We start from the raw sequence: 13,557 nt of genomic DNA, 5'->3' as shown, positions 1-13,557 counted from the left end.
CATCAATGAGGAACATGCTTAAACCAACCCATCTTTAAATCACTACCATTTTCTGTCCTGGTGTACTGGCATGTGAGGGGTCTGTTGTACAGGGTGACTGAGGCCAAATTACTTGACCTGATACACTTCTACTCATAGCTTTCACTTGCATTGGAGTGCAGGAGCTTTTAGGATCAAATCCAAAATGAATCGCCATTTGTTCCCCAAGAAATGTACTTGTCCATATCTAGTTCAGTGACTTCTTATTCACTATTTGTTTTGTCTGTGCTGTTTTATCCCATGCAGAGTTGACTTGTCGTGGGTGCAACATAACTAAAGAAGCTGCTGCAGGATGAAAAGATGGCAGCACAGCTGCTCGCACCACCAGGCCCTGATAGTTTTAAACCTTTCACTCCAGAATCTCTGGCTAACATTGAGAAGCGCATTGCAGAGGAGAAGAAGAAGAAGCGTCCAAAGCAAGACAGCAGCCATCGGGATGATGATGACGACAACAAACCAAAACCAAACAGTGACCTGGAGGCGGGGAAAAATTTGCCTTTCATCTATGGGGACATCCCAAAAGGCTTGGTTGCTGTACCACTGGAGGACTTGGACCCTTATTATTTGACACAGAAAGTGAGTCTGCAGGAGAGATGTTGCTAAAATCACCTGTGTGTTAAGGAATTGCAGGTTTGGGTGATGGCCTCTACCTCATGTTCTCAACAGTGCTTGGTAATGGGAGTGGGAGGGCGTGTGCCAGGCTGGTGGTTTTTTAAAGTTACTGTTTTGTCTTTGTGTTTAACCAACATCACTTTTGTCCTTCATGAGGCTTCAGAAGAGTTACCCATCTTATGAAAGAGAAGGAGGTTAAGAGGTGGCTTGATCGTAGTCTGTAAGTATCTGCATGGAGAGAGTTTTGCCAGAGGGGTCTATAATCTAGCAGACAAAGCAGAAAGAGATCGAATTAAGCTATTTAAAATTGAGGCTAGAAATAAAGTACAGCTTTTTAACAGTGAGTGTAATTAACCATTGGAACAAATTATCTAGGGATCTGGTGGACTTTCCATCACTTTACGTTTTTAGTTCAACAGCAATGTTTTTTCTAAAAGATACATGCTTTAGGTCAATTATACGACATAGGTTTCATGCACAAATTACTAGATGAAACTGTGATCTGTATTGTGCAGGAAGTCAGACTAGCTGGTCCTAATGGTCCTTTCTGCCCTTTAAAATCTGTGGACATAGTATATGATGACTCGTCTGCTTCCCAGGTGCCTCTGAAAACTCAAACTTGGGATGATGAAGTCGGTACCTTACAGATTTCAAGGCAATATGAGTTGTAACTCCAGTAAATCCAGTGGCAGTGCTTCCCTAACACAGAAGAGCAGAGTTCATGCTGAAAGTTGTGTTGGCTCAGTTAGACGGAAATGGTGGAGTTAGGATTAGCTCTTTGTATGGGATATAGTCAGCTTTTGATCTGAAGGAATAGTGAGTCAGGATTGTGACACCCAAGAAGAGGAATTCTTTAGGTAGATTTAAAAAGAAAAAAACTAGAAGTCATAGGGTTGAAAGTAAGAATGGGAGAAATGAGGAGTATAAATCCAGAAGGTGCTTCTGGATGGTCAGCTCTATTAGGAAGTAGAGCAGTCTTCAAAGAGACATGGGTGATTAATAAATGTGCAGCAGTGCGTAAGTGCTGGAACTAGGGGTGCTGCTAACCCCCCTGTCTCAAAGTAGTTTCCATGCCGTATAGTATTTACAGTTTGGTTCAGTGGCTCTCAGCATCTCCTTTTACAAATTGTTCTACTGTCCCTGCAACAGTGAACAGTCCTGTGCAAACGAAGGTGAGCCTTGTCATCGGCTTGCATGGTGGACTGGATAACATAATAGCAACTCTCTTTTCTACCTCTGATTTCTGTGACTTTCTTACATGCAGGTCAGTTTGGATAAACTGGGGGAATCTACTGGAAAGATTGGGTTGGGATTCTGGTTTCATCTGGGAAGAGAGAGGTTTGATTGTTTATATCCCAACTGCTGGAGAAAAATATTGGTCAGTGGTTGTACATGAGTTTGGGTTGATCAATTTACTTTCATATGAAATCAATAACTTATTATGGTCTACGTAATAAATATTTTGACTTTTGTCTTATTTCTTTCTTACCTGGCTCATGTGAGTGGTCCTGTGAGCATTAACAAACTGCTGACGTGAGTTTGGTCAGCTGGAGTTGGCCCTTAAAAGTTTGGTACACCTTGTAATTTGTCTTGTATCTGCAAGTTTAATATATAGTTTCCATGCCTCAATTGCTGCTGACAATACAAGCACTAGTGCAGAGCAATCTATGGTACTGGGGAGGACCTAGATGTTCCCATGCTAGTGCTTGCATCGGTGCTAGCACCAGTGTAGCTGCAGTACTGCTGAAAGCCAAACGGGTATGTGTGCAGCCCTTATGAAGTCTTCCTGAGTGTTCTGCTTTGTCAGGTAAATATAAAACACCCTTGGAAATATTTCCAGCCAACCAACTGGATTTTTATAGTTCAGATACACTATACAGTAACCTCATCCTGTGGGGTAGGAAGAACCCTTAAAATAAATGAGCCAGATGTTTCTCCTTGGTGGTAGAGTAAAGAGAGGCTTCTGTTGACTGATTCTGGTGTGGAAAGTTCTGCAGCTGTAGAAGCATGCAGTTTAGAGGCTCCATTCATTATTCCCTCAGCCTACTGCAGTCATTTTGTCTGGGAAAGTGGGTAAAAATGTTACTAAACGCCTGAAGAATGGGAGCATTTTGTACCCACTTCACCCTGGAGTGACTGACCACACCAGGGGTGGGCCAATGGAGATTGTTCTAGAGCTTTAAGTGAAAAAAGGGATGCATTGGGACTGTGGCATAGTGAGTGAAAATATGATGTGAATTTCCACCCTTCAGAGCTTTGTGAAAAACCTTGCAAACTGTCCAAGTACTTTCCCAGAGGAAGGAATTGCAGAGGATCACAACAAAGAAAATGTATATTAAGATGGGATGTGTATATATTTTATTTTATCTGAGAAGGAAGATTTAAAATAACATTTTGTCTGGAAGTAAATCAGGAGATAGTCTGCAAAGTCAGCATATGTGCAATGCAGCAAATATAAACTCTCTTTGCAGTGGAAACAGCTGCAGATGTTGGGGTGTGGCAGGGAGGGGGATATTCTAGATATCAGTGAAAAATGTTTACAGTTCGGCTTACCACAGGCTTATTGCTCTGTACAAAGAGCCCACTTCAGCATGTGTGAGATTTAGAAATGTATCATTCCTTCAAATAGCGAAAGACTCTCAAACTTCCCACAAACAGTTTATTTTAAAGTCCATTTAAAAAAAGCCCTCTCTGAATCATCAGAAATTGCAGATCTGTTTGAACAGTGGGAAGCTTGCCCAGATTACGTTCACTCCACTCCCTAACATTTGCCAGTTTTGGAATATGGACTTTTTTCTTTCTCTTATAGCTAGGTATACAGCATCCGTAGGCACAACAGTGGATGTTTGCTTTTTCCCTTGTGTTAGGAACAGCTGTAGCTAATGGTAATCTTGGTTACACTCAGGTTTCAACTGGGACTCTTAGTTTCTCACTAACCAGTTGGCTAGTAGTTATAGACGAGGCAGAGTTACCTAGTGGCTGTAATGAAGAATTTAGGAGTCAGAACTCATAGGTGTAAGCAGAATGCTTTTATCTGTGTGTGGTAGAGTTTCAGGCAGGTGATATATTTCCAGTCACAAGGATAAACACTAATGTAAGAGAAAACAAGCTTAAAAGGCCAGTGATATGGTCAAATTGGTAAATCAAAATTTGCAAATGCATTTTCCCATTGCTTATCTGACTTTATCGTTTCTATCCACCTACAGCCAGCTCCTTTCCTTTCTCCCAGCCAATAAATTTGTCCCTCTCCCTCAAGATCAGCTGTTCCATGGTATGCAAGAGGCATTCGGGGAGAGAGGGAGGGAGGAGCAGGGACAGGGCAGGAAGACATGGGAAGAGGTGGGACGGGGTGGGGACATGAGAACAGGCTTGGGTGGGGCTGGACCTAGGGTGACACATAGGGTTGAGCACCCCCAGGGTCTGCAGAAAACCGGCCTGTGAACTTAGTAGTCCCACTGATAATGTGAGGGGCATCCTGAAGCACCTTGCTGAAATGAGGCCTAAGTTGTAAAACTTTAGCATCTGAGTTGAGTTCTGGTCCTGTTCATACTCAGATTCGACACATTAATACTTGGTATGAACAGGGACAGCAATTATCTCTTGCATTAAAAGGACTGTTTCCCTTCTTTTGATGTTCATAATTATCTCAGGCTAAACACTTAACATCCCCCACCCCTCACTCCCTTCCTTCAGTTCCATGTATTTGATTTGTCAGTTTTTATTGCAGTTTTGTTTTTTGTACTATGTACTCCTGTCTGGGATGGACATGCTATAGATCTGAAGCAATGGGTCTGTCCCATTAAACTCATAAGCTAATAAATTACTTTGTTAGTCTTTAAAGTGCTACATGACTGCTGTTTTATTTTGTTAGTTTTTATTCTAACATGAACAACAAGAAGTTCTGTGGCACCTTATAGACTAACATATTTTGGAGCATAAGCTTTCATGGGCAAAGACCTGCTTTGTCATGCATGAGTAGGGGGCATTTTCAGAGGAGGATTTAAAGAGGGAGTCTCAGTCAAGGGCAGGGCGGGAGCTGACAAGGTCTATTCGGTCAGGGTGGATGTGGCCCATTATCAGCAGTTAATGTAGAGTTGTGAGCATCAAGGCTCTGTCTACACTAGCCCCCCACTTTCAAAAAGGGGATGCTAATGAGACACTTTGGGATATGCTAATGAGGCACTGCAATGAATATGCAACACCTCATTAGCATAATGGCCACGGCACTTCGAAAGTGCCACTTTCAATCATGCACGGCTTGTCTACACAGGGTCCTTTTTGAAAGGACCCCGTACACTTTGAAATCCCGTTATTGCTGTTTGTACAGGGGCTCTTGTCTTTGCTGCGCAAGCAAGAAAGTGAAAGTCTCCCATAAAGTTGTCAGTAGTGTGGTGGGAAGGGTCTTAGCATAGGGTTGAGGCAGTATCCCCAAACTTGACCCTCCCTCTGCTCCTTATAAATGAGAAAAATGGCCTTTCAGAACTCTGATAAGCCTCTTGTTAATACCTGATGCTGGGATTTGAGTTATCCAAAGTACTTTCCAAGTGCCTTTTGCTGGGAGATACACATTCGTTAGCTGTTTTGTTAACATATGTTTCTCCCCACGGTACTTAACCACAATCCAATTTTGATTTCCCTTTCAACTAGTTTACTGTCTAATTTGGGCAGGGAAGCTAAAATATGTTTCAGTAGTGAAATGGCACATTCCTTAAGAAAAATTCTTACTGGGAAACATCTGACTTGGCATAGGGCCTTTGTGAATTCTGTTATGTTGGGCTCTCATGAGGCTGAGTACTGTGCTAAAGGGTGGGTTAAATACTGAAGAATAAATATGTAGAGGATTTTGGGCAGTTTATAAGCCTTGTGCTGGCCCTATGTAGGGGTGTCATTCTAAAGCGTAGGTTCTGCTACATTTAAGCGATAATGAGCCAGAAAAGATTTCCTTTGGTACCTGAAAAAAGAAATGGCACATAAATCTTTAAACTCTTCAGTGAATACACGCTGTTCCATTCCTTTCACTTTGTTGTTGGCATTTGGTGTGTTTTGCTTTTGAAGGACCGCTGTTCTAGACTCACTTCTCCAGTTGTACACATGTGAGTTTCATAGTGATGGTTTGTGTGTGCTCTGCAGACCATAGATATATTTTATATTCTTTGTGTTGGATTGTCTGCATTTCAGCTGATGAGTTGTCCTAGCTTGTAGTGTTAGAATGCTGTGTACATGTGAATTTTAATGTAAATGAACACTCTAAAGGGAGAGGCAGAACAAAACCACTGTGAATCTGAACATCTGAATTCTGTGGCTTGGGCTCCTTGCCAGTAGTTAGAAATGTTCATCTGTTTAGTATTCACAGAGAGGTAGCCATGTTAGTCTGTATCGTCACAAAATAAAAAAACAGTCCTGTAGCACTTGAAAGACTAACAAGATCATTTATTAGGTGATGCGCGTTCACGGGGCAGGCCCACTGAAGAAGTGTGTTTGCCCCACAAAAGCTCATCACCTATTGAATTATTTTGTTAAAGTGCTACAGAAGTGGGTTTTTTATTTTGTTTCATATAGCATCCAGGACACTTGACAAGGGACAATGGCTATATTTCACTGGGTGCTTTGCAAGATGGGCTGAGGCCAAAGAGCAGGTAGCAAATTTTTCCAGAAGAAAAGACTGTGCGCCGTGTTTACTGCAAATATAGTGTAAAAGGCATCATATGCATTAATTCTCACGCATGCACAAGTCTTGCAGCTGGTGTCATAGTTACCACAGGCTGCTGCCAGCCTAGTGACCAGTTAGGTTGGGCACAAGGAAAGATCTGGGTTCTGTTAACTGCGGTCTGATGTTCCAAAGTTGTCTTCTCATAGCTAACCCAAATCTTCATGGCTTACCACCCTACTTTTATAGTTGTAAGCCCAACTTTAGTCTACGGGTTTTTGCAGTATTGTGCTGGAGTCATCTCATTGTTAATTGGTGTTACCTCAAGGCTGCTTCCATTCTCATGCTCCATCAGTACTTTGATGAATATTCTGGGAGTGACTGGAGCTGGTCTTTCGCTTTGGCTTTGGTATCATCAGTTCTATCCCTCTTTGGTCATCTTGAATTTGACCTACTTTGAGTTCACACCTTCTTGTTAACCATTCTGACCATCTGATGCTGGAGTCTTTCTGTCTCTTCTTCCCCCATTCGCACATTCCTCACTTACAAAAGAACAGTTCATTTCAGAGAATGCAATTTCTCTTACGAAGGAACAGGCAGGATTTCTTACAGAATTAAACAGTTAAAATTTATTCTCTACAAATATTCTGACTAACTTAATACCTGATACAAAATATATATTTTAATACCTAGCAGAGACTGTAAAACAAAGCTTATGAAACGAAATCTATACAACTACATAAAACAAAGCTATACTGGTAGGCATCCTTCAGTCTGCATAGACTATGGATCGCACCCTTTATAGTTTCAATTGAGGACTTCATTTACAGCGTCTACTGTGACTATGAAGACCCACATGAGAGTGACAGTCCTTGCTGCATCTCTTGCAGATGTGGTGGGTGTCTGTCAAGTCCTTAGTGTGCTTTCTGTGCGCTCGCTTCTCCTCTGCTAGCTGTCTGATCCTCATCTCGCCCTTCTGAAGGCCCTTGTGTAACCCCTGCCTCCATCTGCTGTGGTCGTCTGCTCTCTGAGGTCTCTCTTGCAGAGATCTTTGTAGCGCAACTGGGGGTGTCCGGGAGGTCTTTTGCCAGAGGCTAGCTCGCCATACAGGATGTCTTTTGGAATCCTTCCATCATTCATCCTGTGGACGTGGCCAAGCCAGCGGAGCCAATGCTGCCTGAGGAGGGTGTGCGTGGTTGGGATTCCAGCTTGCTCGAGGACGGCGGTGTTGGTCACTCTGTCCTTCCATGATATTCCAAGGATGCGCCTGAGGCAGCGCAAGTGGAAGATGTTCAGCCTCTTTTCCTGGCAGGCGTACAGGGTCCAAGTCTCGCTGCCATAAAGGAGGGTGCTATACTAAAGCCTATATAACTACTTCTGCGTGTCAAGCCTGCACTATGGCTTGTCTAGGGGAGGAATCTGCTTAATCCAAGAATCTTGTGGTGAATGTCTGAAGAATCTTAACCTTGTTTAAGGTAGGTTTAAATGAAGCAAACTCTCCTTTCTTGTGGCAGAGACAAAGCACTTTACTAAGCTGGAAGAGCAACCTGGGAAGTGCTGCGTGCTTCAGGAACATAGATCCAGATTTGGCTAAAACTGAGCTTGAATTGAATGATACAGCCCTGTTTCTTGTGGTCCTTATGTGTAGCTTCATTTATAATGGCCTGAAGAATTTCCCTCTTATTTCTTTCCCCTGCTTTGTACTGTGTATCCTCTTAGGCTAGAATTTCTGAGTGGTATTTGGCTTGCTCTGTGATGTACAACGCATAATTGGTATAGTGAACAGCAAAGCTGTTAACCAATAATGCTAAGATCAAGTGCCTTTACGTTTTTTCCTCTGTTCTTCACCTGCTGCCACCCACCTTAATTATGAGACAGAAGCAAATTAAAATGGTTTGGAAATAATCCCTCTCTGTCAGGTACATGTGCATATAAAGTAAGTTTAGCATTTAGTATCAATCATTGTCAGATGAAATACTGGATTAGATTACTGGTTTTATCTGCTATGACAATTCCTATGTAAATCATACTGATCCATTGTAGACCTTGCTTTTTCTCTCTGTACCTGAAGTTGTATCCATTTGCAGGCATCCTTAATGCCTTAATCCTTCAGTCTGTAGTTCATCTGGTTCAGTAATTTTGTCTGCTTTTAATCCTGCACCATACTTTCTGGAGACTAATTTTTGTGAATTGGTCACTGACATTGTGGCCTTAGATGACTTATTGAAATCCAAATAAAGATCCGCTAGGCTTTTTCCCCGCACTTCCACTTATCTACAAAGGCAATAAAATTTTAAAAGAATATAAGTAAGGATGTGGCTTGTGATCCTGTTGTTGGTGAGTCCCTGTGAACTACTCCTGACTTAATTATATGTTTCTGAATGTGTTGTAATCTTGTTCCCAATCAGTGCTTCCAATATTTCTTACCCCATAACTGAGCTCAGACTAGCGGCTTCTCTTCTGAAGTTGGCAGGATTCTCCTTTCCTTCATTCTTCATTACTGGAGCTTTCTCATTTTCTGTATGAACCTTACCCAGATGGCTTTCCTTTGTCCTACTTCCTCCAGGATTTGGGTATTCGTTTCCCCTATGCCTGTACCTTTGTCAACTGTGAATAGTCTGATCTGCTACCTTACCTGCTCCAGGAAAATGGGGAAGAAATTCTCCAACATCTGGACCACTCAAAGCACCGCAATTGTCACTACTCACGCAGCTGAACAGGAGGATGGCTTCCCAGTGTACGTGTGAGCAAGTCTGTTTAGAAGGAGATTGTTGCCTAACAGTCTGGCAGTGCAGCGGGACTATGATGGACTACGATGGACTACCCCTCTTGCTGCTGTTCCTGCTGGCGGTGGTGCAGGGGTCTCCATGTGCTACCCTTGCATGTGAGGACCACCCCAGCAATGTCCATTTTCTGGAACAGGGAACTGCAACCAATCGGAGCTATGGGGTGGTGCCTGTGGATGTGGGGGATAGCATATGGAGCCACTGCTAGGCATGCTGACCACTTTTGGGAGTTTCTCAGGGTCAGGGTAGAGTTGAACCTGCTTTTAGTCCCACTGCAACACCGCCCAAGAGTCTTCTGAGATAAGCAGTGCCTACTAGCCAGAGCCCACATCCTGATCTCCTGCCCCAGTCCTGACTTCCCTTGCACCCAAACTCCCAGTCAGAGCTTGTACCCTGAACCCTCTCCTGCATCCCAACCCCTGCCCCAGGCTCAGCCCAGAGTCCGTTACACACTCCAAACCCCTTGACCCAAGACCAGCACCTGCACTCCCCTGCACCTCAGCTCCCTGCCTGGCTTTGGTGAAAATGAGTGAGGATGTGGGCGTAGGGGGAAGAATGGACTGAGCAGGGTGGGGCCCTCAGAGAAGAGGTAGGAAAGGAGTGTTTTTAGTTTGAGGTAGATTGTGGATTGCACTCAAATGCAGAAACTGATCTTGTGCTTTAAAAAGATGGAGCCCACTGCTCCATCCTGTCTAGATATGAAGCTGGCAACATCAGGTCTGAAGGCATCCTGCAAGTTGTACTGTTCAGACAGTTCAGCTTTGTGTTTCTTCTTTTTTATCATGGTGGTGGTAGGGAATTTGTAGGGCTTTTGTGCTGCACTGAGAGCTCAGAAGAGGTGTAGCATGGGCAGTGGCACTAAAAGGTTCTCTCTATTGCATGGCCAGCAGGAGGAAACGCAAGACCAACAGAACCCCCACCATCTCATAGCCCTGTTTCCATGACTGTCTATCCTTGGCTGAAGTATCAACAAGGGGGCCAATTGTGGTTTATCTGTTTACCATAACTCATGACTGCAGGTGACCCCCCCACATTCCCTTGATTTAGTTAATTAGAAATTCTGCCTTTTGTGTATACTGTTCCTTCTGTAAGACTTTTGTAGCTGTGGAGTTGATTCCTTCCTAGCTGATTGTGCTAGAAAGGCTTTCCTAAGTGGCCAGGAGCTAATTGTGAATTGAGGAAAGCAAGGGTCCCCGAGTCTTGAAATATAATTGCTCGATGCTGTCTGTAATCACACCACTGCCTTTTAACTTGTCACTCTTCTTCTGCTTCTTGTTGTGATGGAAGGGACGTGCAATGTAGCTCCTGAATGATCTCACGTGCACACTGGACTGATGGGCAGTGCGTCTTGAGTAGTTTTCAGGAGGTGTTTTTTACCTTTTAGAGGGAGGGGGCCTGCTTTATTTACTTGGGTGGGCCTGCATTGTAATTTTTTATATCTTTAGGTCAATTGTTGGGCTTTGTTCCTTACTCTTCAAAAAGCAGAGCTCAGGGAATAGGGCATTCATAGCTCCAGGTGGGACCCTGTGATGAGAGAGGCCATGGGTGTTTGTGGAGAGAAGAGAGGGGTCTGTCTGACAAAGGGGGGCCTCAAGAATGGGGGGAGGGCAATTTCTCGTGATGGCCATGCAAACTCTAGCAGGGGCATAGGTGGGAAGGAAAGATTGGTTCAACAGGAGAGTCTGTGCAGATGTGCGTGCTCTCTCGCTCTCTCTTTTGTCAGGGGGATGGAAGGTCTGTGTGACAAGGGGAGGGGGGTCACACAGATTCTCTGGTGGGTTGTTGAAGTTGGTGCTTTATTTTGGGAGATGAGATCTGAATAGGAAAAAGCCTGTTTTTGCCCAATAGGCATTCACCAGGTTTATTACACAGCTGTATACGCTAGAGGAAAGAATCCCCACTTGGCACTTCCCATTAAATCTTTACAAATAACTGGGCAGGTGGAGGTAATGGAAACTTGCGGGCCTGGCTCAGGGTTGTGCAGCAGGATTCTCTTCGGGAGCAGTGCACAAGTCTGTGCTGATCTCCTAGCTCTGTTCACTTCTGCCAGGGTTGGGCTTCAGGGACAATTTTTTCTGCTTGTGTCATTTTTTGCCCTCCTCCTTTGCAGGTGATGAAGTGGGCTCTTGCCACAAACTGATGCTGGGTGGCAGTGTAATTAGCAGAGCTGGGAGGGAGTCACAAATCTGGGTAACCCTTTGTCTGCCATGGTTGAGATGAAGGAAAATCTTAAAGTGCTGAGTTAGGACTGGACGTCTGGGTTCAGATGCTGGCTCTGCTATGGGCATCCTGTGTGATCTTGGGCAAGTCACTTAATATGTCAGGGCCTTGGGTTCCCCCTTCATAAGGAGGGGACAATAATATTTCCTTTCTCCTACTCGGTTTTGACTGTTTAGATTATAAACTCTTGGGGCCTAGGACTGTTTCTTCTGTTTGTACAATGCTTAGCACAAAGGGCTCTGATTGTTGGCCTTCAGATATCTATATTACCCATAATAATGATAGTCTGGCATACACATTCCCACAACTGGGAAACTTGTTAAAGACTGATCCACTTATAACACCAGGGAATGTAAATCTTGTGTGACTTTTAAATTCTTGTCTTGACAATTGTCCTGTTTTTTTTTTCCTGGTACATATGTTTCGTATTTTGATTTTTCACACAGTAACTCTCTCTCTCTCTCTCTCTTTCTGTCTTTCTCTTTCCCTGCAGACCTTTGTAGTACTAAACAGAGGGAAAACCCTTTTCCGATTTAGTGCCACACCTGCCTTGTACATTTTAAGTCCTTTTAATCTGCTTAGGAGAATAGCTATTAAAATTTTGATACATTCATATCCTTTTTTATTAATAATTAACTCTTTGTTGCTGCTGTTTTACTGCTTACAAAAAAAAATCTATGACTTGTCTTTCTGCTTGGTTCAAAACTCATTTATATAGGCCATAATTCAATACTCAGGTCAGTTAAGGGATCCCAATGGCTTGGGCTTCCAGCGTGTACAGTAGTAATTATTTAGTCTTTAAGTAAGTAATTATACTTCCTATAGGCATGGCACATCCAGTAACATTTCATGTACAAAGGACCACAGTATACTTTAGATGCATATCCATTCTCCAAGTACCCAAGAACCAATAAATATGGGAACAGCAAATGTCTATGGCTATGCTTCACAAGAAGAGGAGTACAGGCTTATCTAGTTGGTGAAGCCATTAAACAAATTATGAGTCATAGGTGTAGCCAACTGTTAATTATATTCTTATTCATCTCTAAGTCTGTTGTTGACTCTCAAAACACCCTCTATGGGCAGGTTTATTCCATAATGATCTGCTTTCTCTGAAAGATCTGATGCATATGTTGTAAAGGAGAAGGTACTGAATGAGATGGGACTCTCCAGTCTGGCCGTTTCTCTTTTTCTATTCTGCAAAATAAATGTAAAATAGATCTTGTGGAGCCCCAGCTCTGACGTATCTCAAAAGCATCCATATCAGATTGTCTTGGCTTACAAAGAAAATGATGTGCGTTTTCCAGCTGCTGGGGTTAGAAACTTGATCTGGAACTGGATTCTTTCCCGGAGATATATTGTTACGAGTAAACCTGACTCCCACAGATGGCTTACAGTGCAGTTGAGGGGGCATGCATCGTGACCATTTTGAAGCAAAGATTTTGCAAGTGGCTCTGAAGCCTGATCCAGAGCTGATTGAAGCTGATGAAAACACTTCCAAATGGCCTTGGATCAGGCTCTTGGTTAACCAGTTCTGTTGATGCTTGAGCCAAAAAAGAATCTAGTTCTATCTGCTGCAGTTGCATAGATCCTGAAACATTCTTAAGGGTACAGAAAAGTAAATACTTATTTGTGTCTTCAAACCCTGCGTATGTGACCCTGAATGCAAACAAGGATCACACTATTAGTAAGCAGGTGTCTGTTTACTTACACATTTCATTTTGGTGGCAACTGTATTGTAAAAATACAAAAAATGCATTTACGTATGAATATAAAAGTATATTCATATTTGAAGGAATTCAGTAAAAACCTGTAACATGGTTTTGTGTATGCATTTAATATAATTACAAAAGAAATAATCAAATGTAAGCTGTGTCTAAAACGTTCTAATCTATGTGTTTTTTGGAGAGAGAGCAAGGACTAGCAGTTTCAAAGCATAGAGAGAAAATAGACACGTCATGTTTCAGTTTGATGAAACTATAAGGGTGCATCTACACCTGCATTCCTCTTTTGAAAGAGGCATGCAAAGGAGGGAAATCGAAAATGCAAATAAGGTGCATATTCACATATTTGGTACCTCATTTGCATATTCTTATTTCTAAAGAGCTTCTTTTGAAGGAAGAAAAACAGCGTAGACGCTGCTCTTTTGAAAGTAAACCTGATCTTTGAAAGAATCCTTCTTCCCATTAAGTAAGTGGAAGAAGGATTCTTTCGAAGATAGGGTTTACTTTTGAAAGAGCAGCATCTACACTG

At 42.8% G+C, this 13,557-nt stretch overlaps 1 protein-coding gene across 11 annotated transcripts in view; it reads left to right on the top strand.

The window, feature by feature from the left end:
* Positions 1-339: 339 nt before the first annotated feature.
* SCN8A (sodium voltage-gated channel alpha subunit 8) overlaps positions 340-13,557 on the top strand; it is a 66,581-nt gene continuing 53,363 nt past the window's right edge. For 10 of the 11 annotated variants that reach the window (XM_074979952.1, XM_074979943.1, XM_074979945.1 and 7 more), the window contains exons 1-2: positions 340-615; positions 11,798-11,916. In XM_074979952.1, coding sequence (XP_074836053.1) covers positions 340-615; positions 11,798-11,916 — 395 coding nt within the window. The remainder of the gene's footprint in view (positions 616-11,797; positions 11,917-13,557) is intronic. The other variant, XM_074979950.1, reaches the window with a different exon arrangement.

This window comes from Carettochelys insculpta, chromosome 29 (genome assembly GCF_033958435.1).
Source record: "Carettochelys insculpta isolate YL-2023 chromosome 29, ASM3395843v1, whole genome shotgun sequence".
Lineage (NCBI taxonomy): Eukaryota > Metazoa > Chordata > Testudines > Carettochelyidae > Carettochelys > Carettochelys insculpta.
Note: the sequence above shows the minus strand (reverse complement) of the source record. Positions and strands in the feature narration are given on the sequence as shown.